The sequence below is a fragment of the Gymnodraco acuticeps genome, unplaced genomic scaffold (genome assembly GCF_902827175.1).
Source record: "Gymnodraco acuticeps unplaced genomic scaffold, fGymAcu1.1, whole genome shotgun sequence".
NCBI classification, from domain to species: domain Eukaryota; kingdom Metazoa; phylum Chordata; class Actinopteri; order Perciformes; family Bathydraconidae; genus Gymnodraco; species Gymnodraco acuticeps.
Window position 1 is genome coordinate 5,043,210 of NW_022990701.1, and position 22,643 is coordinate 5,065,852.

At 40.2% G+C, this 22,643-nt stretch overlaps 3 protein-coding genes across 3 annotated transcripts in view; all 3 read left to right on the forward strand.

Annotated features, from left to right (window-relative positions):
* myo15ab (myosin XVAb) overlaps positions 1 to 2,800 on the forward strand; it is a 73,174-nt gene extending 70,374 nt beyond the window's left edge. The window contains exons 74-77 of the mRNA XM_034231244.1: positions 144 to 277; positions 1,200 to 1,333; positions 1,949 to 2,089; positions 2,173 to 2,800. Of these exons, the coding sequence (XP_034087135.1) occupies positions 144 to 277; positions 1,200 to 1,333; positions 1,949 to 2,089; positions 2,173 to 2,274 (511 nt within the window). The 3' untranslated portion in view covers positions 2,275 to 2,800. The remainder of the gene's footprint in view (positions 1 to 143; positions 278 to 1,199; positions 1,334 to 1,948; positions 2,090 to 2,172) is intronic.
* A 1,354-nt stretch (positions 2,801 to 4,154) lies between these two features.
* On the forward strand, positions 4,155 to 8,668 carry alkbh5 (alkB homolog 5, RNA demethylase). The gene is made up of 4 exons (XM_034231470.1): positions 4,155 to 5,494; positions 6,115 to 6,195; positions 6,292 to 6,411; positions 7,295 to 8,668. Exons 1-4 carry the CDS (start codon positions 4,773 to 4,775, stop codon positions 7,452 to 7,454), a joined length of 1,083 nt encoding a protein of 360 aa, XP_034087361.1. The 5' UTR covers positions 4,155 to 4,772; the 3' UTR covers positions 7,455 to 8,668.
* A 2,302-nt stretch (positions 8,669 to 10,970) lies between these two features.
* mief2 (mitochondrial elongation factor 2) lies at positions 10,971 to 22,588 on the forward strand. The gene is made up of 8 exons (XM_034231514.1): positions 10,971 to 11,133; positions 13,029 to 13,189; positions 13,948 to 14,113; positions 15,093 to 15,190; positions 16,514 to 16,690; positions 17,269 to 17,432; positions 17,884 to 18,036; positions 20,695 to 22,588. The coding sequence occupies exons 2-8, from the start codon at positions 13,052 to 13,054 to the stop codon at positions 21,200 to 21,202; spliced, it is 1,404 nt and encodes a 467-aa protein (XP_034087405.1). The 5' UTR covers positions 10,971 to 11,133; positions 13,029 to 13,051; the 3' UTR covers positions 21,203 to 22,588.
* Positions 22,589 to 22,643: the final 55 nt, after the last annotated feature.

Genomic DNA, 22,643 nt, shown 5'->3' on the forward strand with positions numbered 1-22,643 from the left:
ACACACACACACACACACACACACACACACACACACACACCCGACAGCAGAACAGAAACAGCTCAGTGAGTAAAACCATCCTGAGAAATGTTTAGAAATCACTGAGTGGAGCAGACTCTTGTTTATCTTCTTCTCTCCTCCAGACATGAACTATCGGAGTACATCGCTCCACCTCTGTTCAAAAAGCAGCCACCCCAGCAGTGGGTTACCATGGTGACGCAGCACATGCAGCAGGTGCAGGCCCTGAACCCGCACCAGGCCAGAGCGCAGTTTATGGGTAAGATCTCCGCTTCACGTTAAATTGGAAAAACTCAGTCTTTGGTAATTTTTTTACATGTTCTCCACATATGTGTAACTACCTCCTTTGTCACTGCACGTGTACATTTCTAGACCTTGAGTTGAAATTGTCAAGAAATAAATGTTGAGCGCGGTTAAATATTTAATTAATCTTCATATCGACAGGAATAGTAATCTTAATTTAGAATACCTTTTTTAATAAATTGGGTTTAACACAGGAAGTATTTGTTCCTTAAAGGGAAAATGTACCCCCTCTTGAAGGGATGTCCAATCAGTGTTGATGGTGTTTGTAGACGATATGAGCAGTACATTCCTCAATGGGGGTTTTATGGAGTCAGAAAGCTGATCTTGTCTTCATTATCTGTTTTTCTTCCTGCATCAGGCATTTGGGAGCAAGGGAACTCAGCTTTCTCACAAACTGAGGCAGAATGTTGCTTTAAATTACGACATTTACTAATACTAATTGGACATACACATATAGTGGCCATTTTCTCTTTAATGATATACTACAGTGATTTAGTTTTCCTGTGTAATGTTTGGAGACAGATTAAGAAAACTCAAAGCAGCAGACGCCAAGATTTGTTTTACTTTTAGACTCTAGTATGGGTTATAGCTAAAAGATAATATATCCTATGTTTTCCATAAAGCAGCTCATGTGTGAAAATGTGTTGTATCCAAACACAAGCCGAGATTCCCCCTAGTAACTTCCCGAGAGTAACTCTGTTTAGACTGGACAATGTTCATTCTCACAGTCTGGTTTGGACTCCTCATAATGAATAAATTGAACTAAAATCTGTGAGGTGTCCCTTTTAAATAAGGTGATTGTTTGTCTTTCCATGTGTTCCCTAGAGACTACAATGTCTAATCCCTCATTTGTTAAATTCTGTTCTCTGTGCTTGCAGGGCTGATCAGTGCATTCCCCATGTTCAGCTCCTCGTTCTTCTACATCCACAGCAGCAGCTCCACAACCTTCTACGCCCCCTGCATTGTAGCTGTCAATCAACATGGCTTCCACTTCCTGCACAAAAACACACACGTAAGGAACCACACACACACACACACACACACACACACACACACACACACACACACACACACACACACACACACACACACACACACACACAGGCGATCATCAAGCCCTCGCATGACTCAGCTCATCGTGATCAAAACATGAGCCCAGAAGTGAAGTCACGTACGGACGGTGGTGGAAAGTTACTACTTAATTGTTATTGTGTGGTACTTATACTTGAGTATTTCCAGTTCATTTTACTTAATACTACTACTGCACTACAGAGGAAATATCTTACTTGTTACTACAGAGGAAATATCTTACTTTTTAACTAATCAAATATGATTTACTTCCCTGCAGTATAGTCATTTAAATCAGCTCACACTTTAATTCATAAATAATTATAATAAATATGATTCTGCATAATGAGTAGTTTTGTATATTTTGAGGCTAATACATTTATACTTTCAATTGAGTCAAGAGTCCTTTAGTTACATAACATTAACATAATGCTTTTTAAATATACGATTACTATTTTTAATTGTACTTAGTAAAAGATCTGAATAATTATTCCACCACTGGTCATGTAGTTTCAGCAGAGAGTTGTGAAGGTTATAATGTTTGGTCCCTATGGTGCAGGAGCTGATGGCAATGGTCCCCCTGGTGGAGGTGCAGTCGAGCCGCACCCAGAGGCCCACTGCTGGTTCCAGTTACCCGTATGTAGATCTCACGCTGGGGGACACTAACACACAGCGGGTCGTTCAGCTGCAGCTGGAGCAGGTATTGTGCAAACACACACAAGGACACTCTTCATGTTCATTTCAGTGGAGTTGCTTTGTCACTGTGCTCATGTCTGTCCGCAGGGCCTGGAGTTGTGTCGAGTCATCGCCATGCAGGTGGAAAACATGCTGTCTGCGCGCGAGAGGAGACTCATCCTGCCTACCAGCGAGATCACCATGTTATAACCCGTTTTATACTATTGTTATAACACTTTCTTCATTGTACGCACATGCAGTGGTGGAAAGTACATTTACTCAAGAACAGTATTTTTTGGAGGTACTTGAGTATTTCAATTTTTTGATAACTTTATAGGTTCAAATTAATCAAACAACATATGACCAGATACGAAAATAAGATTTGCATTAAGGAGGAAATTAAACCAAGCAGCTTTTACAGTACAAAATAGCCCAAGATGCAACATTAAAGATCTACACAGAAATGCATCAATAAATATGATTCAATATTTATTTTTTATGCAAAAACCTTTGTACTTCGATTTAAGTACGATTTTTAATGCAGGACTTTTACTTGTAACTGAGTACTTCTACAATGTGATATTGCTACTTTTAATTAAAGACCTAAGTACGTCCAGAACTCTGCCGCCAGGCTTCTCACCCACACCAAGCCATGGCACCATATCAACCCCACCCTCATCCACCTACATTGGCTGCCGGTCAAGTCCTGGATTCAATACAAAACACTCATCCTCACGTACAAGTCCCTCCATTCCCTCGCCCCCCAGTACTTATCAGACCTCCTCCATCCCTACACCCCTTCTCGGAGTCTGGGATCCTCAGACACGGGCCTGCTCTCCATCCCCCGCTCTCGCCTCCGAACTGTTGGTGACAGGGCATTCAGTGTTGCAGCCCCCACCCTCTGGAATGCACTTCCTGCCGAGATCCGTAATGCTGCCTCCCTGGACATCTTCAAATCATCACTAAAAACACACCTGTTCACCCTGGCCTTCGGGCCCTAGCCCTTTTCTGGTCCCCCGGCTTCCTTTATTTATTTATTTGGTTTGCCCGTTGATTGTCTGATCGCTATATAAATATCATTTATTATTCATTTATTATTAAGTACATCTTCCACCACTGCACATTTGCATGAACACATGGACAAAACCGTTATTAAGAGCCTACCTCTTCTTGCCTTCAGGTGTTTTAATTTGATATGAATCATGCATAATTGTACCCTGAAGCCAGTTTCCCTTTTACTTGACAACATTAACTGAACACATTGCATCAGTGAATTACTAGTTTTAAAGTGTACAGATACTAGTAAAGAACAGTGGTGAAGTTTAACAGGCCTGTGGCTTGTCATTACAATGTTTTTAAACTGATATGTAACATGTTTTTTATTTTTGTATTGTTACTGTAAAACTTGATCTTGGTGTAAACCATTGTTGTTTTTAACGAACACTAATGCATCAACTTTCTTGTTTTGTAAAGAATATTTTATTAAAATAAAACAAGCTATTTTAAAGAGAGCATTATGAGAACTTCTGGCCTGACTGGTTATTTAATACTAATGCCAGAAACTAGTGCATTTAAATAATAGATTACCAATAAGTTGGTCCCTAGAAAATCGATATGTTCATTTAATGAAATAATAGGAGCCCTTGACCCCACAGCTCATGTGCCGTTCAATAACCCATCAATATCTGAATCAAGTTTATTGCCAAATACATTTACAAAAGGAATTTTCTTTGGTGTATGATGGTGCAAACATACAAAACATAAGAAAATAAGTAGTAAAATAAGGTCAAAACTATAACTATTATAAAGGAATATATTGTTTAACTATTTAACATTAAAAAAAGAATAAAGGCAAGTACTTTCACAAAATATAAATATATAAAAGAAACTAAAAAATGAATATATGACAAATGTATATTGTATTGCTGACAAACAATATAACAACACTATAACAAACTGAAATGAACAATGTGATCTTTATAGAGGTAGACAAAAGGGCAGTGGGACACAATTAGCTCTCGTCTTGTGCGTGCCCTCAAGGCTCCTAAAATGGATTTACGTGGTTCCGCTCAAGGCACGTGACAGTCTTTCCAAACTGGCAGGTCACCACAGCGCATGCGCGGAAACTGTAGCAGGTTAGTTACACGAGTTTATTTTCAGCCTTTTTCTTGGAGCCGATGGTGTAAACTGAGCGTGGTGAAGTCTTGTGCTTTATTACAATGATCTCCGTGGACTTTTGGCATTAAACCCTAAGAGGAAAAGTGCCTGGAGCACCGAAGTTTGGACATTTAACGGTGACATGTTGCTGCGTGGTTTGTCGGTTTTTCCAGGCGGCGACGGACAGACCAAGCCAGGCTAGTTTAAGCTAGCTTAGCTGCCAGCCAAGCAGCTCGGATATCTATCGTTAACCTCTCTGCTTGCTGGGCGTGTTGCAGTATCCAAGCAGCGTTTATTTACAGGTTGTAAACTGTAATATAATCTAAGGATTCATTACCAGGCTGCTTGAGTGTGCACGCAGGACGTCGGGGGAAGCTAATGCTAGCTACTGCTGTGGACAGGTCCCCTAAAGCGAGTGACATACACCACATTTGACTCCTTTTTACATCCATATTGACTGTTAAAGCAGTGCTGACATGCAGCGCTGATATATGCTAACTGTTAGCTAGCAGCTCACGTCGCACTACAGCAGTCACATAGTTGTGGCTGACATGGCATCCAGCGGGTACTCTGACCTGAGGGAGAAGCTGAAATCCATGACCCCACACAGGGAGGAGATCAATAATAAATTCGTGGACGGGATGAGTAATGGCAGCAGTGGGAAAGCTCGAAAACGTAAGATCCGAGAGTCCGACGACGATGAGTTTGAGCACAGCGATGACTGCGCGGAGAACATGGAGCAGGAGGCCAGCCGAGTGAAGAGCAGCATCCTGCAGGAGAGCATATTCAGCCCGGAGGAGTGCGCCCTCATCGAGGAGAAGATCGACGACGTGGTGACCAGAGGAGAGGCTGGACTTTACCGGGAGCACACCGTGGACCGGGCGCCCCTCCGTAACAAGTACTTCTTCGGGGAGGGCTACACTTACGGATCGCAGCTGGAGAAGCGTGGCCCGGGCCAGGAGAAGCTGTACCGCAAAGGAGAGGTGGACGAGATCCCGAGCTGGGTGCACGACCTGGTGATCAAGCGCCTGGTGTCCAGAGGAGTGGTCCCGGAAGGGTTTGTCAACAGCGCAGTCATCAATGATTATCAACCAGGAGGCTGCATTGTGTCGCACGTGGATCCTCAGCACATCTTTGCACGACCCATCGTGTCCGTGTCCTTCTTCAGTGACAGCGCGCTGTGCTTCGGGTGCCGCTTCCAGTTCAAACCCATCCGGGTGTCAGAGCCGGTGTTTGTCCTGCCCGTGAGGAGGGGGAGTGTCACGGTCCTCAGGTGACTATGGCTGTGTGTGGCTGTCATGCACTGATTGCATTACTTTAGTGTGTGTCTGCCAAGTGTAGGCAGTCACGATAACTACTTGGACTGTATATGCATAGTAGCTAGTAGTTATATTCAAGTGTATTATATTATCCTACACACCCAACTGTATCAGTAACAATCAGAGTTTACATTTGGAAGAGCAATTAACTTAAACATTTTAAATCTAAGTATTCAAATAAATCCTAAATAAACGAGGCAGAGTAAAAAAATAAACCCCAGGCAATTCCTAAAATTGTCTCAAGGTCTCTTAACAAACAATTGCACTTGAATGAATATTGAACATTTGGCACAGTGGTGGAGAGTCATTCATGTGCTAACAGGCAATCTCCTGCCAATCCAGTTTGTCAATGGTTATGAACTTTGTTAAATAATAACAATACACAAATAGTTTAAGTTGGATAAAACAACAGTACTTTAATTTGCTTACTTAAAATATTCCTGCACCAGTGCTATAGATGATAAGTCAACAATGTAAAGAAGAGGTTGAGTCCATTTATTATTGTATGAAAGTTTGATAACATATTTTGAATGAAAGGCTAAGTCCAGGTGCTAACAGCATATTTCTCTCTCAGTGGTTATGCAGCTGATGATATCACCCACTGCATCCGACCCCAAGACATCAAGGAGCGACGTGCGGTGATCATCCTAAGAAAGTGAGTCAACATCATATCATTTAAAAGGTCATTCTCTTATTTGAAATCAGCACTGATCATTGGGTTTCTACTTGTCCTCCCCCTTCTGTTTGCCAGGACCAGACCTGACGCTCCTCGAGTCGACTCTGGCAGCCCTATCAGCGCTTCTCCTGCAGAGAGACCCACTCTGAAAGCCAAACGCACTCATCGCAGAGCAACATCAAGTGCTGCTCACAGGTAGGTACACACACACACACACACACACACACACACACACACACACACACAGGTCTGTCCCGCTAGATTCGCCTAAACTTCAAAGAAGACTTGATCTGAAGGAGGCCTCAGGACAGTCAGTGATACAAGCTTAGAGGGATCTTGGAACAAAATGTCTTGCAAAAATGGTGTACCAGACTGATATTGGAATACTGACCCAGCAATACAATGAAACCCTGACCCCAATCATTATTACTGAACTTAGTTTGGAAACGGCTCAAACGGATCATGGATCTGGGCTCGTGCTCCGTCAGACTTGTTTGAACCCTGCAGCTCTAAAAACGTTAAATAATGGGAATTCGTCTGAGATATTATCAGTGCATTCGCAGTGAGAAGGGGGGACGAGCGTCCCTCATTCCCAAAATGATCATTAATTAAGACTTCAAAGGCAAAATAATTAAAAATCCATCAGTAAAGAAGCTTGTAAATGAAGAGACTCCTATTTCCAGCGATCATTAGTTTTTTAACTTCCTTGCGCACTGTCATGTCTGAACGAAGCCATGAGGAACACTCACTTAAAAGTGACCTGTGACTGAATAACAAAAAGACATCGCTTTAGCAGATGGATGAAGCCAGTATATTTTTAAATTGCTTGTCTAACAAGGGCTTAAAGAAATAGTTCAACCACAAAATGAACAGTACTCATCTGTGTTGCCTTGAATTCTTGCAGAATTTTTTTTTATACACTTTAGTTTTATTTCATTTTTGCTATGTTTGCAATGATGCTAATTTTTGCTAATGCAAGGAAAAACAAGAATATTGAAGGTAACACATTGCAATAATGAAGCGGTGAGAAATGATGAACCTAATCTGACTTGGCATATCAAACTTTGTCCTTCATCAGGCCGAGGGTACTGGAGATGGACAAAGAGGAGAACAGACATCCGTCAAACTCCCGTAGTCGTCGTCACAGCATCAGCTCAGAGAACTACTGGAAACGTGGACAAGACTCCGAAAAACCCCGGGAGAGCTCAGGACGCAAAGTCAAGATGAGACGCCACTAAGCACTTCTCATCACACATGTAAACATATAAATATACCCTTTCTTTATGCATTTCAATATTGTAATCTTTTTTGACTAGTCATGATTTTTCTTGCTCTAGTTTATGTCTGGCACAAGGAGCACAGTCATCATGGTGTCTGTTTTTGATTTGAGTCCGGGTCAGTCTGAGTGCATTATTTGTTTCTTGCAGACAAGCAAAACAAGTCTGTCTGCTGCACAGCTCAGAACCTGAAGTAACTAAGGCTCTGTTGTTAAATTCCCTTTAATCAAACTTTTCTTGTTTCTATGTCCACACATATTTCAGAATGGCATGTATTTTTTGTAACCAAGATGTACAGACCACAAGAGCTAAAGAAAGTATGTATGTATGGACTTGTACAAAAGAAACCCTGCGCTGTAATCTAACTTGTTATAATGTACAATATAATTGTATAGCCTTTGATTTGGGGAACTTTTATGCAGAAACAAACTTCCAAGTTTTGCACCTACATTTCTGATCCTCACCCTTAATGTGCCATCCCAGACCTTTGTTCACTTCGGCCTCCCTGTCACAGTTACATTTACAAAACACCTGGCAGATGTGCAGCCATGATGTTCTGTGTTATGATTTGATTCAGCTGTATGCCTCCTCTTGTTGGTCACATCGACTGAACTGATGTTTAATTGAGTGATGAAAACCTCAGCGTTTGTTTTGGGCTCCTGTTTCAGTTTGAAGTTGCTTTACCTTGTATAGTGACAGAGGCCATGTTATTGCTGTTCTGTATTAAATCAAAAATGTTCCTCAATTCAAGTGGGTGATATTTGGGTCAGACAGAACAAAACCAACTTGTTTAACTTGTGTCTGAACACACGAATGAGAAGGAAATTTCCAGAATAATGTATCCTTCCAATTTGCTTTGTAAACAAAGATTTACAAAAAATGACTTGCTGACTGCTAGGCTAGTCTGGAGTTACATGGACAAAAAATATCCCTGGTTCATAGAAGAAATGACTCTTAAAGCAGGGTGTGGTGTCTTAATGCTATTCAGAAGCTAAGCTACAGTTGTGAACTTAATATTAGCAAATGTATACTTGGTATTCAGCAAGAGCATCTCCACAGATTTGGTTTGCTATTCATTAAAGGAATAATTCACTCCCAAAATTATAATTTGTATATCAATGAATCACCACCAGTTGTCCTGAATGTGTGAAGAAAATAAATGTCTTCCTGCATGACTTCAGTGTGAGTGAAGAACCCAAAGATTGAGGAAATTCTTGATGGATTGTATAAATTGGGAGGCTCCGCTAAAGAACAATGAAACTTGAAAAACATCCATCATTTCCATTTTTGAAAACATTTCCAAATTAAATCAGGTCCACATAAAGTGCATTCGAAAGTTCAAATAACTACCCAATCGTTGTTTGTCTCCACTTTTCTCAATTAGTAAATCATTTATTTTCTTTCTTTTTTGTTCAAGTTTTGGAAGTTGGGAACCGGTGGTTAGAAAGGGCCCAGCTTTGTTGAACTAATACATCATATTAAAGCTGTAGCGATTGGCAGAGATAAACATTTATAACTATATTTTTGCAATTTTAAAGGACGATTAAGATCGATTAATCTAAAAATAATATGCCTGATTAATTTATGAAAGTAATCGTTAGTTGCAGTATATACTGTATATTTTATTTTGCATGTTTAAAGTTTCCTTCCCACTTTGTGCTCATATCGTCTTCAAATCAATCAGGGTCTTCATACACGAAAAAGAAGAATTTCAAAGAGCAGTGGCCTCAGACTGTAGACCCTCTTTGCTGAATTGAATCAGACGACAGTATTGAACAAATAGTGCATTTTGTTGTCATCCTATTCGACCACTTTCAACAGGACAGTTCACTGGTTTAGAGGAGTTTCACTGTCATCATTTTAAACACATTTTGGCATTGGTAAAGTTTTTTTATCGATCATTGTTTATTTACTTTTCTTGGATCATATTATTTAAGTTAAGACAAAGGGTAACAAAGTTTTGACTTTTTGCAATTCAATTTCTGTATTCCTCTTATATCTCCTGAATTGTTAAATAAGTTTGTATATTATGCATCCTCGATATTTCCAGAGAGTTATTTATAATTCAATAAAGAAAATATGTCAAATGTATCTGCTTCTTAATATTTTCAACTGTACAGTTCAAGGCAACACATGCTCGAAAACAGTTCTCCAAAAGGAAACCGGATGGATATAAATATGAAAGGGAAAGGTCTTTTCAGTTCTCTTTAATAACGTTTTACTGGGTCAAATCTTGGTAGCAAACACATTAAGTTTCAGCTGTCATAATTATAGTTACTGTTGGGGAATCATTTGCCCTCTGCCCTATAGCATAGTGTTGATGTTACCAGTTTATGACCGGGCAACTCTCTGTCAGAGATAGTTATTGTTGTGGGACACCTGGAACCTATATATACAGTCTATGCCTGGAACACATCCTTCTCGGGGTGCAGATGACCCCGAGCCATAAGCGACAAATGTGATTCAGTGTCCTCAGCTGTTTAGTCTATTGAAGAATGTTGATTATTACACTCTGAACTAGTTAAACCTGGAGCTACAGGAGGGGTCTTCAGAATTGATTGTGGCATCTCAACCGTGTGGTCAACTCGTGGCCCGTGCCATGTCTTATGAATTCTCCGGCCGAAGCTCCAAATAAACCACAAGTGTTTGCCATCAAAGCTCCAGCTCTCCTCGTGTCTCTCAGAGTCCTGACTCCAATTGCTTCAGAAGTTTCCCCCACAGTTACCAATGTTGGTCGGGCTAAATAATTGCCTTATTTTTGTGACTACATAAGCAACAAGCAATGCTAAAGGTAAATGGATTACTTTATTCATTCATGTAGTTAAATGAAATGGTCATAGCCAAAACCATCAAAAATGACAACAGGTTGACACAGCTATGACACTAACATTAAATATGATCATCTCTATAAGTGCTGTATGGTCACATGCACAAAAGCTACAGCGTAGTTTTTGTGTTAAAACAAATCTTAGGTCCCAGGCTCCTCCGAGAATGCAAAAATAATATAATTAAAACATATAAGGAGTTAAAGAAATAAACTAGTGCAAGAGATATGATGGCGCATGTAAGATGCAGAAATAAGACAATGTAATACAGACAAGATTGAATAACATAAAGCAGAATATAAAATCAAATACTGTACAGCAGATTCAATATTGTATACTTAAACAAACTATAAATAAGTTGTAAGAAAGTGAACATATAACAGCACACGTATACATATGGCGCATGAAGAAAACGCAAGATGATTAATACCAACGTGTTGTGAAATGGAAACACTCACTTAAGATAGAAGGATATCAACATTGTACTTACTTAAACTTCATAGGAAACAGCACATTGTTATCTCTTCTAAATTGACGTTTTTATACTGATAGTATTTCTTGGTTCCTGGTGTAGTTACTCGGTGCACCGGTTCTTCTCCTGGTGGCGCTGCTGCACCTTAAACAACAACTGTAATTAAAGCGCAGAAGAAGAAGACAGCAGCTGTTAGCTAGCTGGATGAGCTATATTTACTCTTTGTCCGTGAAGGAAATAAACTAACATTACACTTTGTTTACAAAGAAAACTGATTGAATGTATTGAATGAAATCACTAATGGTGGGGCGTTGGACTGTTGTATTTCTCTCTGAACTGAGTGGTAAGTACATCTAACTGTGGAGACATAGCTGTCACTTAATGTTAATCTAACGGTAGCTAGCAGGAGTTTGGCAGCAGTTTGTTCGCTTGCTGCTCTTCATGAAGCTAAACTAGGTCATATTGATAAACTGATTCATGATGCAGGTTAACTAGATGGACATTCAGTTACTGTTATCTTACTGATCTCTGGCGTTACATCTGTAGACTGTTTTGAAACACTGGAAAGGTTGTCAGCAGGTAAATGTTAAAGTGTATGCAATAACATTACTTGACACTTGTACTTTCCTTCATGCTACTTTATAACTCTACATTTCAGAAGGGAAATGGCAGCTTTAACCAATTACAATCAGATTAATAATACAACATGTGATCAATAAATAGTGTATCATGTGCTATTCAAAAACGTGTTGAGCTCTTCAGGACATTCACAAGCTACCCTGTATACGTTTGTACGTATTACAATTTGTTTTAGCTTTAGCTTGATGTGCTTTAAAGTACATTGTGATGCTTATACCTATGTACTTTAAATGCACAGTTCTTCTACATTGTTGTTTTACTTATTTTACTGAAGTAAAAGACCCAAGTCAATGTGTTCAAAGTCAGCAGTCGGGCCAGGTGACTGTAACAGAATGTATTGTTATTGAACTGCAACATATTTAGTTTTGAATCCCTTTGTTTACGATCTTCTGAGGAGGAGTCAGGTTGATTAGTCAGTGTCATGAATACATTTACTTTATTTATATTGCATCTTCCATGCACTAGATGCAAGTGTTTTTCCATTTAACAGCAACAACAGTTTAAAAAACATTACATACATCAGTTGTCACAATGCTGTCAACCTTTGATCCCTACTGTATCCCACAAACAAAAAAAGAAATCAGTACAAAGTAAACTGTTTATCAGTTGCTCCATTTGTTTGCAGCAACATGTGTCCTTTGGTTAAACTATTACATATTAACCATAAGAATAAGATAAAACAACAAGATGACACGGAATGTATAACTTTAAATAGAAAATATGAGCCTCTCTATAATTATAATAATAGTAACATCTGTATCTATACGTTGCAGCATGCACATGTATATCACTAACCACTGCAGCAGCATCAACAGGCCTCCTGATGGTAAAGCAGCTAACATTAAACATTAAAGGTGAACTCGGCTCTGACGTTGAAAGTCAGAGCTGAACGTGCTGCAGACATTCGTTGTTGCTGTAACTTGACTAGGAGGGTGGTTGTCATATATTTGACCCCGACGGTGTGAATCAGGCATGTACTGGGTCTAAAAATAGAACATGTTTCCATTCTCAGGCTTCTGTATCCCTGGCAAAAAAAAGAGGACGTGCACCACTCAGTAGATTTGGTCTATCAGTGATGTCCTGTGGCTGCTTCACAGGTGCCTGAAGCTAATATGATAGTTTTCTACAAATGTAGCGTATATTTATATCATTGTTGTCACATATAACTGCTCTACAAAAAAACAAGTTTACGGGATTTTTCTAATTTAAAATCAGAAAAAGCTGCATTATCTGCCGCTATTGCATGATTGGTTCAAATCATCTATCCGTAGGTGTTCACTTTATTTGAAATCTTATTACTCGTAAGTCTGTCATTTATTGTATCACTAATCAAACTATTAAATGACCCATTGTGTCACGTATTAATGATTTTATTCGTTTCTCCACTAACTCCTGCATACTTTTTTCGAATGTGTTACCTGTCAGTGAGTGCGTATTTCCTTCATGCACCTTCTGACTCTAGTCGGTTATTCTGACATCTTGACATTTCTGTGAAAGAGCATTTGCTTTTCAATCATTTCTAGAGAAAACTTTTTACTGCAGTTTATTTTCTCTCTACCTGACAGTTATATAATGTGTTGCTCCTGTCCTCTTCCAAAGGCTAACCACAACAAAAGGAAGCCATGAACTTTCAGGGCAGTCGGAGGCGAGGAGAGGATGGCATCGCCATGGTGATTGACTTCCTGCTGTCTAATGCCCGACTGGTTCTGGGAGTCGGAGGGGCCGCAATGCTAGGGATCGCTACATTGGCGGTGAAGCGGGTGAGTGTTGTTAGTCCACATCAGTGAGTGCTTCATAGGCACTCTTTATTTGGAGAAATGCATTACTGCAACATTTCTGATCTAGGTGTTAAGAGCTGTAGAGCTCCTGAACTCCATGAATGCTTAATGCCCAACTGCCATGATGCTAGCACAAAAAACAAGTGTCCAAAAAGTTGCAAGTTTACATATCCACTAATGAGTTGGCAGTTAATTCTCAAGTCTGTTTGGCTGGCAAGTACAGTACATACAGCAAGCTGCAAAGAGGTTTATTCCAAAGCTATGTTGTCAGGAGTTAAATCCAGAGGTAAAGGAAATCAAAAGTGTTATGTTTCTCTCCAACATAGTACAGTATCTTTTTAAGTTAAGTTTTGGGTCATATATGGAACTCACAAAAAGAATACCACATTGCTGTTATGTGCAACCCCAATTACCCACTCTGTGTCATTCAGATATAACTGAACCAATTAGAACATTCATTGTACCATCATTCTTTATCCCTATACCTATGAAATGATTTAATCCTGGACTGTATGTTAATCTGCTGCCTGGACAACAGTGATGTCAAATATGTAAGTTGTAGTTAATGGACTAAAAATGTGCAAGCTGGTCCTGTTAGGAGGTTATTGAGGCGGAGTCTGTCTTTGTGCCTCTTTAACTTAATTGTGTTGGCCTGCAGGTTGTGACGGTGCACGTTCTCTGTATGTACTAGCGGTGTGTTATCAGTCGTGCAGTTCAGCCTGTAATCTGTGAGTGTTCAGTTGATAGAGCGTGCAGGACGTGCAGCGGATGATGAGAAGGTGGAGCAGAAGATGGCCGAGAGCTGGGAGGAGTTGAGTTTGGTCTCTGCTTCCCCCACGCTGATCAAGAAAGGCATTGAGGGCGTGGTGATGAAACATGTCGCCAAGGCAGCCAGACAGCAGAAAGGTATGAACTCCAAGACATAGAGGTCATTGTTTAACTAGATAATCCACAAGTTGGTAACACATTTTTTCATTCAAAAATTGAAGAAAATGCTTTTCTTTCGTGCCCTTAAATCCAGAGATTTCCGGCTTTAATCCGTTTTACAGTATTTTTTTATTTTGGACTGAAAAAATAGACATTTAAAGAGATCTTCTAGAAGTTTATGGACCAGATGGAGAAAATAATTGGCAGATTAATTGATAATAAAATGTACTATGAAACTCGAAGAGCGCAGACCTCCGCTAAGGCCAATTGTGCATTCACTTGCTCCTTGGTTGGTCCCATTTTCCAAGTTAGGAGGTCGTTCTTTAGACCTCGATGTGTTCATCAACTTTCATTTGGAAACAACATGGACTTTACGAAGAAGATGATCTGTATTTTGTATTGCTCAGAGCATTTTGCAATGTATCTGTTTCCGCGTTATTATTCTGACTTGAGACGACATCCAATCAATCAATGTTTATGTATATAGCCCAATATCACAAATGTTACATTTGTCTCAGTGGACTTCACCGTTTGTACAGAATATCAGTATGACAATACGACACCCTCTGTCCTTAGACCCTCACATCGTACAAGGAAAAACACATCCTGGTGGTTTTCCCGAGTCCAGCACTCATTTTCCAATTATTCAAACGGCACATAAATGTAGCACAAATTCCCCATTCTTCTTAACGGTAAAGAAAGTACAAATAATGTGTGTATCCACCCTATGATTCGGTTCCCCTTAAATGGAATGTGTTTATCCTTGGGCCATGATTCACCCTTCCACCAAGTATCCTGAAAGTCAGCCAAGAAGGTTTTCCTTAATCTGGCTATGAGACAACAAACTGAGCCAAAAACATAACCTTCTTAAAGTGAAAATTATTAGTTGCAGCCCTAATATATTCATCCATCTGGCTTTCAGATATGACTGACTCCTTTTAACCTCTTTTTCAATCAGCTGACCTGTGCCAACAACCCCAGACGTCCCCTCCGGAGGTGGTTCCTAAAGTGGAGTCAAAGTCCAAGAGGCTGCAGCTGTGCATCCTCACTCTGCAGGTACACACTGCCATTCAGCCTCTGAGCTCTTAAGGCATAGATTATGCATTCAGAGTCAGCAGCTGCTGTTAGAGCTCTGCTCAGTGTTGGCTCATTCATTTATGCGTGTGTAACATGTTTTGTAAGGCGCAGTGCTTAGGGGATACGCATAGAGCCCCAAGAGCCCTGCATAATCAAAACACTGTGCCTGTGCTCTGGCTGTGTGGAAGAAGTCAAACAAGCATGAAAACAGCTTTGAGTCAGAGTGCGGAACATCCACATGAGCAGGAATGTTGTGGGTTTATTCTGTACAAGCTACATTGAACAATTTGTTCAGTAAATGTTAGTAGAGCAGCTGCAAACGCATGACTAGACATAAGAAGGGATTTAGGACAATAGGATTTTCCTTTAAATAAAGCTTATGCAAATCATATCTTTAATGAATAGTTGAACAATTTAATTTTCTACTTTGCATCACTGGAACAATGTTTTCAATCTGTAAAAAAATAAAGCATTAAATTGTTTGTTTTCTCGGACAATGCTTGTATTTAAATGGCCTACAACTGTAAATGTACCACAATACATTCAGTGGTATTTCTCTGAGGCAGCGTCCATTGTTTCTTGGATCGAGTGGTTTTAATATGCTATATAAATGATATTGCAGCAGCTACTTGTTTATGATTGATTGTTGATCGATCTTTTTAAATGCGTCTTTAACAGCAGTAACCGAATACCAACCACTTCTTTCCTCTGCTGTTTACTTATTTTCCTCCTCGCAGAAAACGTAGAGGTGCTTAGAGGCCCAAAACCACTTTGAATGTTGTATTACTCAAGAGACGGCTTGATGTATTCCCAGGGAAATGTGGAAACTTCCTGTTTTGTTCATATTAGGAAGAGAGTTGGTTTCTCAGTAACAAAGTTAGGCACAGGATTATATGGAATGTCATGATAATCCTATCAAAAGTCATTGTATGGCATTCATGGTATCACCTGGATAGAAAATTCAAATCACACCTGAACATACTGGAACCGGTAAACCTTGCATTTTTGTTTAATATTTGTATTTATTGCATCACAGATACAGTAGGTGACATTGTTTTTCAGGGAACTATTTTAAATGATGTATTCTTAAATCATTAAGACAACACTGTGTGAGACTGATCATTCCTGAATGTTTTAAATCAGGTGCTATTTTCTACAATGATAGTGACGTCTTTTTCAAGTTACTCATATGAGAATACTTTCAACAATGCAGATATAATGTCAATTCTAACAGGTGTGTGAATACAGTACAGTATCTGTCTGCCTGAGCTCTTGAACATTGAACACTTTTGAACTGTGTAGGAGCGCCTGCAGCAGTACTATCACACGAGGGCGGCTCTGGCTCCAGGAGAGATCCAGAGGGCTCAGTCTCTGGCGCTGGACATCTGCACAGAGATCCAGGGCTTCCTGCACAGCCGCCTGCCCGACATGCCGCTGGGAGAAATGAACCTCGGAGGGTCTCTTCTGGACGACCTGCAGGTACACACACCAGAAGTCCTCTTCTTCCCTTAAATTAAGTCTTGGTGTCAGATAAATGTTTCTACATTTATCTATAAGGATTCACAAGAGCAGAGCATAAGCATTGGTTAGTTTTCCATATACAGTTAAAAGTTACAAACAGTCACATGAATAAACACTTCTCATTGAATGAATAATCAAATGTGAAAAAGAAGCTTAATTTCACCCAAACATGCATTTATATATTAACACAATTCCTCAAAATATCAAAGCAAACTTTATTATTTTTTCTTCTTCATTAGAATAAAAAGGAAATGTTAATAACAATGCATTCTTTTCTAAATTACTTTATTATTATATTTATTCTTTTATTTCAAATGTCACCCTGATTTAAATTGATGCGTTATTATACATATTACGCATAACATTTTCTTGAACAATATGCACCGGCAAGAAATTCTGTGTGTGTGTGTGTGTGTGTGTGTGTGTGTGTGTGTGTGTGTGTGTGTGTGTGTGTGTGTGTGTGTGTGTGTGTGTGTGTGTGTGTGTGTGTGTGTGTGTGTGTGTGTGTGTGTGTGTGTGTGTGTGTGTGTATTTAGGTGGTGAGTGCAGACCATGCCTGTCTGCTGGTGCCTCTGCAGCTGGAGGCCTCTCTGTGGCGCCTCGTCCCGGGGGAGGAGACGCTGCTCACTCACCCGTTGCACTGGATGGTCCGACGGGTCAATCTGGAGTATTTTCCCAGAGGGCGCAGCTACTGGGACAGGTGATCAGGATCATACACAGAAACTGTATTTTTGTTTGGTCATACAGCCTCAATGGTTTGTGTCAATACAGAAAAATGCAGGTCAGCTGGTGTCACTTTTAGATCATTACTGCTCTTTAGCAACAACAACAACTGTGTGTCTGTAGATCTATTTTCTACCTCTGACAGTTTTCTCTCCTGTGTTTACACAATATTATAAATGCCCATGTCTACCAACACCCTTTGTTCTAAACAGGATTAAAATATTTCATATATTGTGTTAAAGCGAGTTCTGCAACTTCACTTGCTAACACACAATATATGTACCTTTTTGTTTGGAGTACATGGAGGAATGTTAACTTGCCACGAAGAAGCCATTAATGCTTTTAATACTATTTTAAAAGTAATTTACAAAGTCATCCTGTGAATTGAGACACTCTGTAAAGGCAGCCTCTCTCCTTGTGTGTTGCAGGTACCTGGTGGGGGGTTACCTGTCTGCAGAAGCTGTGGTGAACATGTTCAGTAAAGCTGTCATGGAGACGATAAACTGGCCGTCCATCAGCAGCACTCTGGACTGCCTCGTCAGACCGGTGCTGGGAGGACCGGACCTGAAGCTGGAGATACGGTGTGTGTCTTAATGTTGTTTTATATTAATGATGAGTCAATTACATTACACTCTCTATTATGCCTATGTCTCCCATACATGTTAAACATACTTATTATGTGATATAATCAGCTTAAATATAGGTATATGACACAACATAACTTGGTTGGAACAATGCTGTTTGCAACTAAATATTTGTAAAACGGTATGCATCCTCTTCACCAAAACAAAGTCCTCTTGTGTTGAGCCAGATGTTTTTGTATCAGGGGAGAGGCTACAGATGGTGTCACAATACAAGTACCTTGGAGTCATGATTGATTCAACACTCAATTTCAAGGCTTAGGTTAAAAAAGTACGTAGGGTCAAATGTTAGGTTCACCAGAGATTACATGTCAACTGAGTTATCTCTGATGTACACACACTCTATGGTTCTCTCACACATCACCTACTGTTTAACGACCCGGTCACATGCCAGTACAACAACATTAAAACCACTGGAGTCATTGTACAAACAAACACTCAAAATACTGGACAACAAATCTGTTTATTCACATCACTGCCCAATACTCAAAAAATACAACTTGTTGAGCTGGGAAAACTAAAACATGCAAATGCTTGCCTTTTTTACAAGATTGTCAACAGCCTTACCTCACCTCCTCTTAGACAGTTCATTAACATACGCACAACTGCAACTAGGATAACAAGAGGTGCAGCGAGAGGAGATTGCATTGTTCCACTCAGAAAAAGTTCTTTCAGTCAGTCTTCTTTTTCTGTTAAAGCTGCTCAGCAATGGAACTCAATCCCACCTCCAATCAGAGACCAGACCACATTCACTTTATTTAAATCAAAACTCAAAACCTGGTTGGTGAGGAATCAGCTCTGCCAATCTTCTGCTCCTTAAAACCCACTGCCTGTGTTTTAACTTGTTCTTTTGTTTTGTTTTATTGTTCCGTCTTTTAAAACATTTTATTTAAGTATTCCAGTAATGTATGTTGCATGTTTTAAATTGATTGTATTTACTTGTTTAAAATGAAATGTGTTTTAGGTTGACTTTTAAAATCTGTCCAGGGACTACAGATGAAAAATAGCCTCTTGGCTAACGGGCCGTCCACACTACAGCTTCGACAGCTTCAAAAACGGTTTCCAACGCGTCTGCCCATTCACTTTGAATGGGGTGACATCACGTTGCCTCGCTTTTCACCGAACTGAATTGTGCAATGTTAATTAATTTGCACTGTCCCTGTTAAATAAAAATAGAAATTCATATTACTTTATCACAATAATCATAACGCATTTGAAAGCCTTTTTTTATGAATAATTATGCAAAATGACACGTGTCTTTAGTACATCAAAAAACATTGTTTTATTGCAAGGATCAAAGGGTATTTTAATTATGTTGCATTATAAACACTGTTGAAAGGCATTATAATTGTATTTAAGTTACTCTCAGCGGTCATTGGGTGGTTTAAGTGAAGTAATGTGATGAAACGCAGAACACACAAGACTTAAACAAAAGTAATGGGCATTCACATCCCACTGTTTTCCCATAAAATGTCCCTACAAAAACTAAATGTACTCGAGCATTGTCCAGATGAAATGTGAATGTCCATAATCAAGTTATTTTAGTTTTAGTATCAAATTTTTATGTAACTCCTAACCTGCTAGATATCAAAATAGACCTATCGCTAAGCCACGCCCCCTTTGAAAACTCGGACAAACAAAGCCGACCGTGAATGACTGTTGACGATGGCCGCGGGGGGAGTTCAAGTCAATGTTAGCAGTGGTGGTCACTACATTAAATCTATAACTATAACTGTCCTTGTTGGTCATCATTTTCACTGTTATGCACCTGGCTGACTGTAACGTTACCTTTTTTTTGGGTGAGGATCTGTGTCTTTTCGGAGCAGCACACACGAGAGCCCGGATGGGATCTGGATATTCCAGAGTTGGCTTCCCATCTCTGAAGTGCTTTGAGGTGAAAAGACAGTTAGCAAAAGTTAGCTAACACCAGCTAACTAGCGAGGACGAAAAGTCAGACAGCAAACGTTGATGTTGATAACACTGTAGCTTGTTAGCTGGCTAACAAGTTGGCAGCTAACGTTAGCTAGCTGGGCTGGATATACGCTAGCTGGCAGTCAAAGTCAATAGTTTGGTCTACGTTTCTAATACATGCCGTCAAATATTATGTCTTTATGAATTTACCTTACCTTTGAGCAAACATAAGTGTCCTTGGTAATTGTCTTCACATTCAGTCGTGTATGTGGTCGACGACACAGCATAATCCACCGCTTGCATTTGTCGAGTTTTCTTTTGGGCTTCGGAAAAGGTACGAAATATACTCCTCCATCCAGTCTTTCAGGGTACCTGGTGTCCGAATTACAGGTACCCCACGCACAGCGTTTCACCATCAGATATTAGCTAGATAATAAACATAGAAACTGAACTCTTCACAGTGGTTTCGATCACAGACGTTTTGGTTTGATGCGCCCCACAAACGGCTTTTCTGGTGATGTCCGAGTTTTCTGCCAGGAGGGATTTTCGCTGTGATATGATTGGACAAATTCTATTTGGGGCGTGGTTTAGCGATAGGTCTATTGGCAATTGCCCTGTGATGTTAGTGTGTTAAACTCCATGTTCTCCTTCTCTGTAATGAACTTTCCTCCTGTTGTCCTCCCTCAGGCCTTTGGATGAATTTGGGGCAGAGAGCGGGGATGAGCCCCTGTTCATCTCCATGCTGCCTCTGCTGAGGGAGGGGGACGTGGTGCTGAGCGCCCAGACGGAGCTCACCTCTCCCTGGGTCAACGCCTGGCACCTGTCCCTCTACCCCTGGGAGAACCAGCGTCTGTCTCAGCTGGACACCGCTGACGGGGGACGCCGCAGACAAACTCTCAAAATCCTGAAGGCGGTGTGCAGACTGAACCCAGCTCTCCGGCTGCTGGAAGCCGCACCGCTCTCCAACCTCATCCTGCACCTCAGTGACGGGGAGAGCGACTGGTCCGAGAGCAGCCTGCACGCTCGCTTCCAGCAGTGCATCACAGAGCTGATTGGCTACCTGGAGAACGGAGCGCTGCACAGTTACTTCAAGCCAGCGGTCAACCTGCTGAGCGGCCTGTCAGAGGACCAGGTGGACCAGATGGGCTTCATGCTCTACTGCGCCGTCACAGAGCCCGAAATACTGCTCATATAACTGTCTGCCCATACAGCACTTTACACCTCTCTGACACACACAGATCAGAGGAGAAATCATCCAAAATGTTGTGTTATTCCCTCTGCCTACTCACGTTGTTCCTCCGTCCTGCTTTGACGCAAACCAACGGGGTACAGTTGGAAAATGGCCCGCCTGTTAGAGGAGGAGAATCTACATGAAGACGGATGTGAAAGTGATAGTAAAGCTGAACAAACCACTCCGAGGAAAGGAGACGTGCCAAGAAAAAGGAGCAGAGGAAGTGTTTATCAGAATGTTTGAAACTGTTGCCAGGCTTTCATCCAAATGTATCGCAAATCCTAAACGAATTTCAAGAAAATCATCAAAAGAAAAACCCAAGTCCGTGTTTCCTTTTGTCCACTACTGATATTCAGGAGTTGGTTCAGAGAGATAAGCCAATTCAAAACAATTATACTGTTGCAGAAGAAGAGGGCGCAACAAGATGGCAGGACAATGGAAATGGCGCCAGTCCGACCTGAGCAGGAAGTCAATGGAAATATGACATTTATTTTCATTTCATGTATCTATGTGAGGACGATACATCAGATCGGTGAAGCCTGTTTTAATCGGCCGCAATAAATCCTTTCTTCAGCCGAGCAAAAGCATCAGTGGACTTCATACTTCATGAACATCATCATTTATTCTCTAAGTCTGTTTCTATCGCACTTTGTCTGAGTTTGCTCCAACTTTTCCATCTCAGCCAACAGTAAAAACTTTTTTGCAATACTTCAGGATTTTTTTTTGGAATTCTCTTTGTTTCCTCTCAGGTTTTTAAGCGTCAATAGAAATTGCTTATGAAAACAGATGGATGGAAACGCAGGGTGTGCCTGATCATAACAACACGCACATGCATTTGAGTTTGTGGTATTATTATTATTTTACAGTGAGTCAGTGATTGGCCATGAACAGCTCATTATACAAATAAGCAACAGAGGACATGTTATGCTTAAGTGCATCTTTCTAACCTCTAACTCATGAAGTGTGCTCTGCATTAGTTTCCTAATTATCTAATATATTCTAAGTAATAATGACCTGCTAAAAATACAGGTTTTAATGCACTTATTAAATCATTCAGTCCGTCTGTGTTGGACTTAAAGTGTATATTTTATTATCCTGCAGGTTGAGGTGTGCAGTATTTGTTTGTCTTGTTTATTGTTCAGTCTGTTGCCAATCTCGCTTGGGTGATGACCCTTTAAGTTATGAGAAAAATCGCCTAATAATGTTATGTAGTTGCTTTTAAACACCGTATGAATGTTTCTGGCCATTTCTTCAGTTATATTTTTTCTTGCTGAGTGAGAGATAATAGATTGTTCTGTGATTGAACAGTGAAACTGCAAATAAAAATGAAATCATTTGTTTATATTCTCACAAAGTTGCCCTGAATGTTTATTTTCCAACAAAAAAAATCAAGCATTACAAAGAG

Coding starts and splice junctions, on each gene's coding strand:
- mief2 (XM_034231514.1), top strand. CDS start 13,052: ATGAACTTTCAGGGCAGTCGGAGGCGAGGAGAGGATGGCATCGCCATG. Junction 13,190..13,947: donor CTACATTGGCGGTGAAGCGG/GTGAGTGTTGTT, acceptor GTGAGTGTTCAG/TTGATAGAGCGTGCAGGACG. Junction 16,691..17,268: donor CTCTTCTGGACGACCTGCAG/GTACACACACCA, acceptor GTGTGTATTTAG/GTGGTGAGTGCAGACCATGC.
- alkbh5 (XM_034231470.1), top strand. CDS start 4,773: ATGGCATCCAGCGGGTACTCTGACCTGAGGGAGAAGCTGAAATCCATG. Junction 6,196..6,291: donor GCGGTGATCATCCTAAGAAA/GTGAGTCAACAT, acceptor TCTGTTTGCCAG/GACCAGACCTGACGCTCCTC. Junction 6,412..7,294: donor ACATCAAGTGCTGCTCACAG/GTAGGTACACAC, acceptor GTCCTTCATCAG/GCCGAGGGTACTGGAGATGG.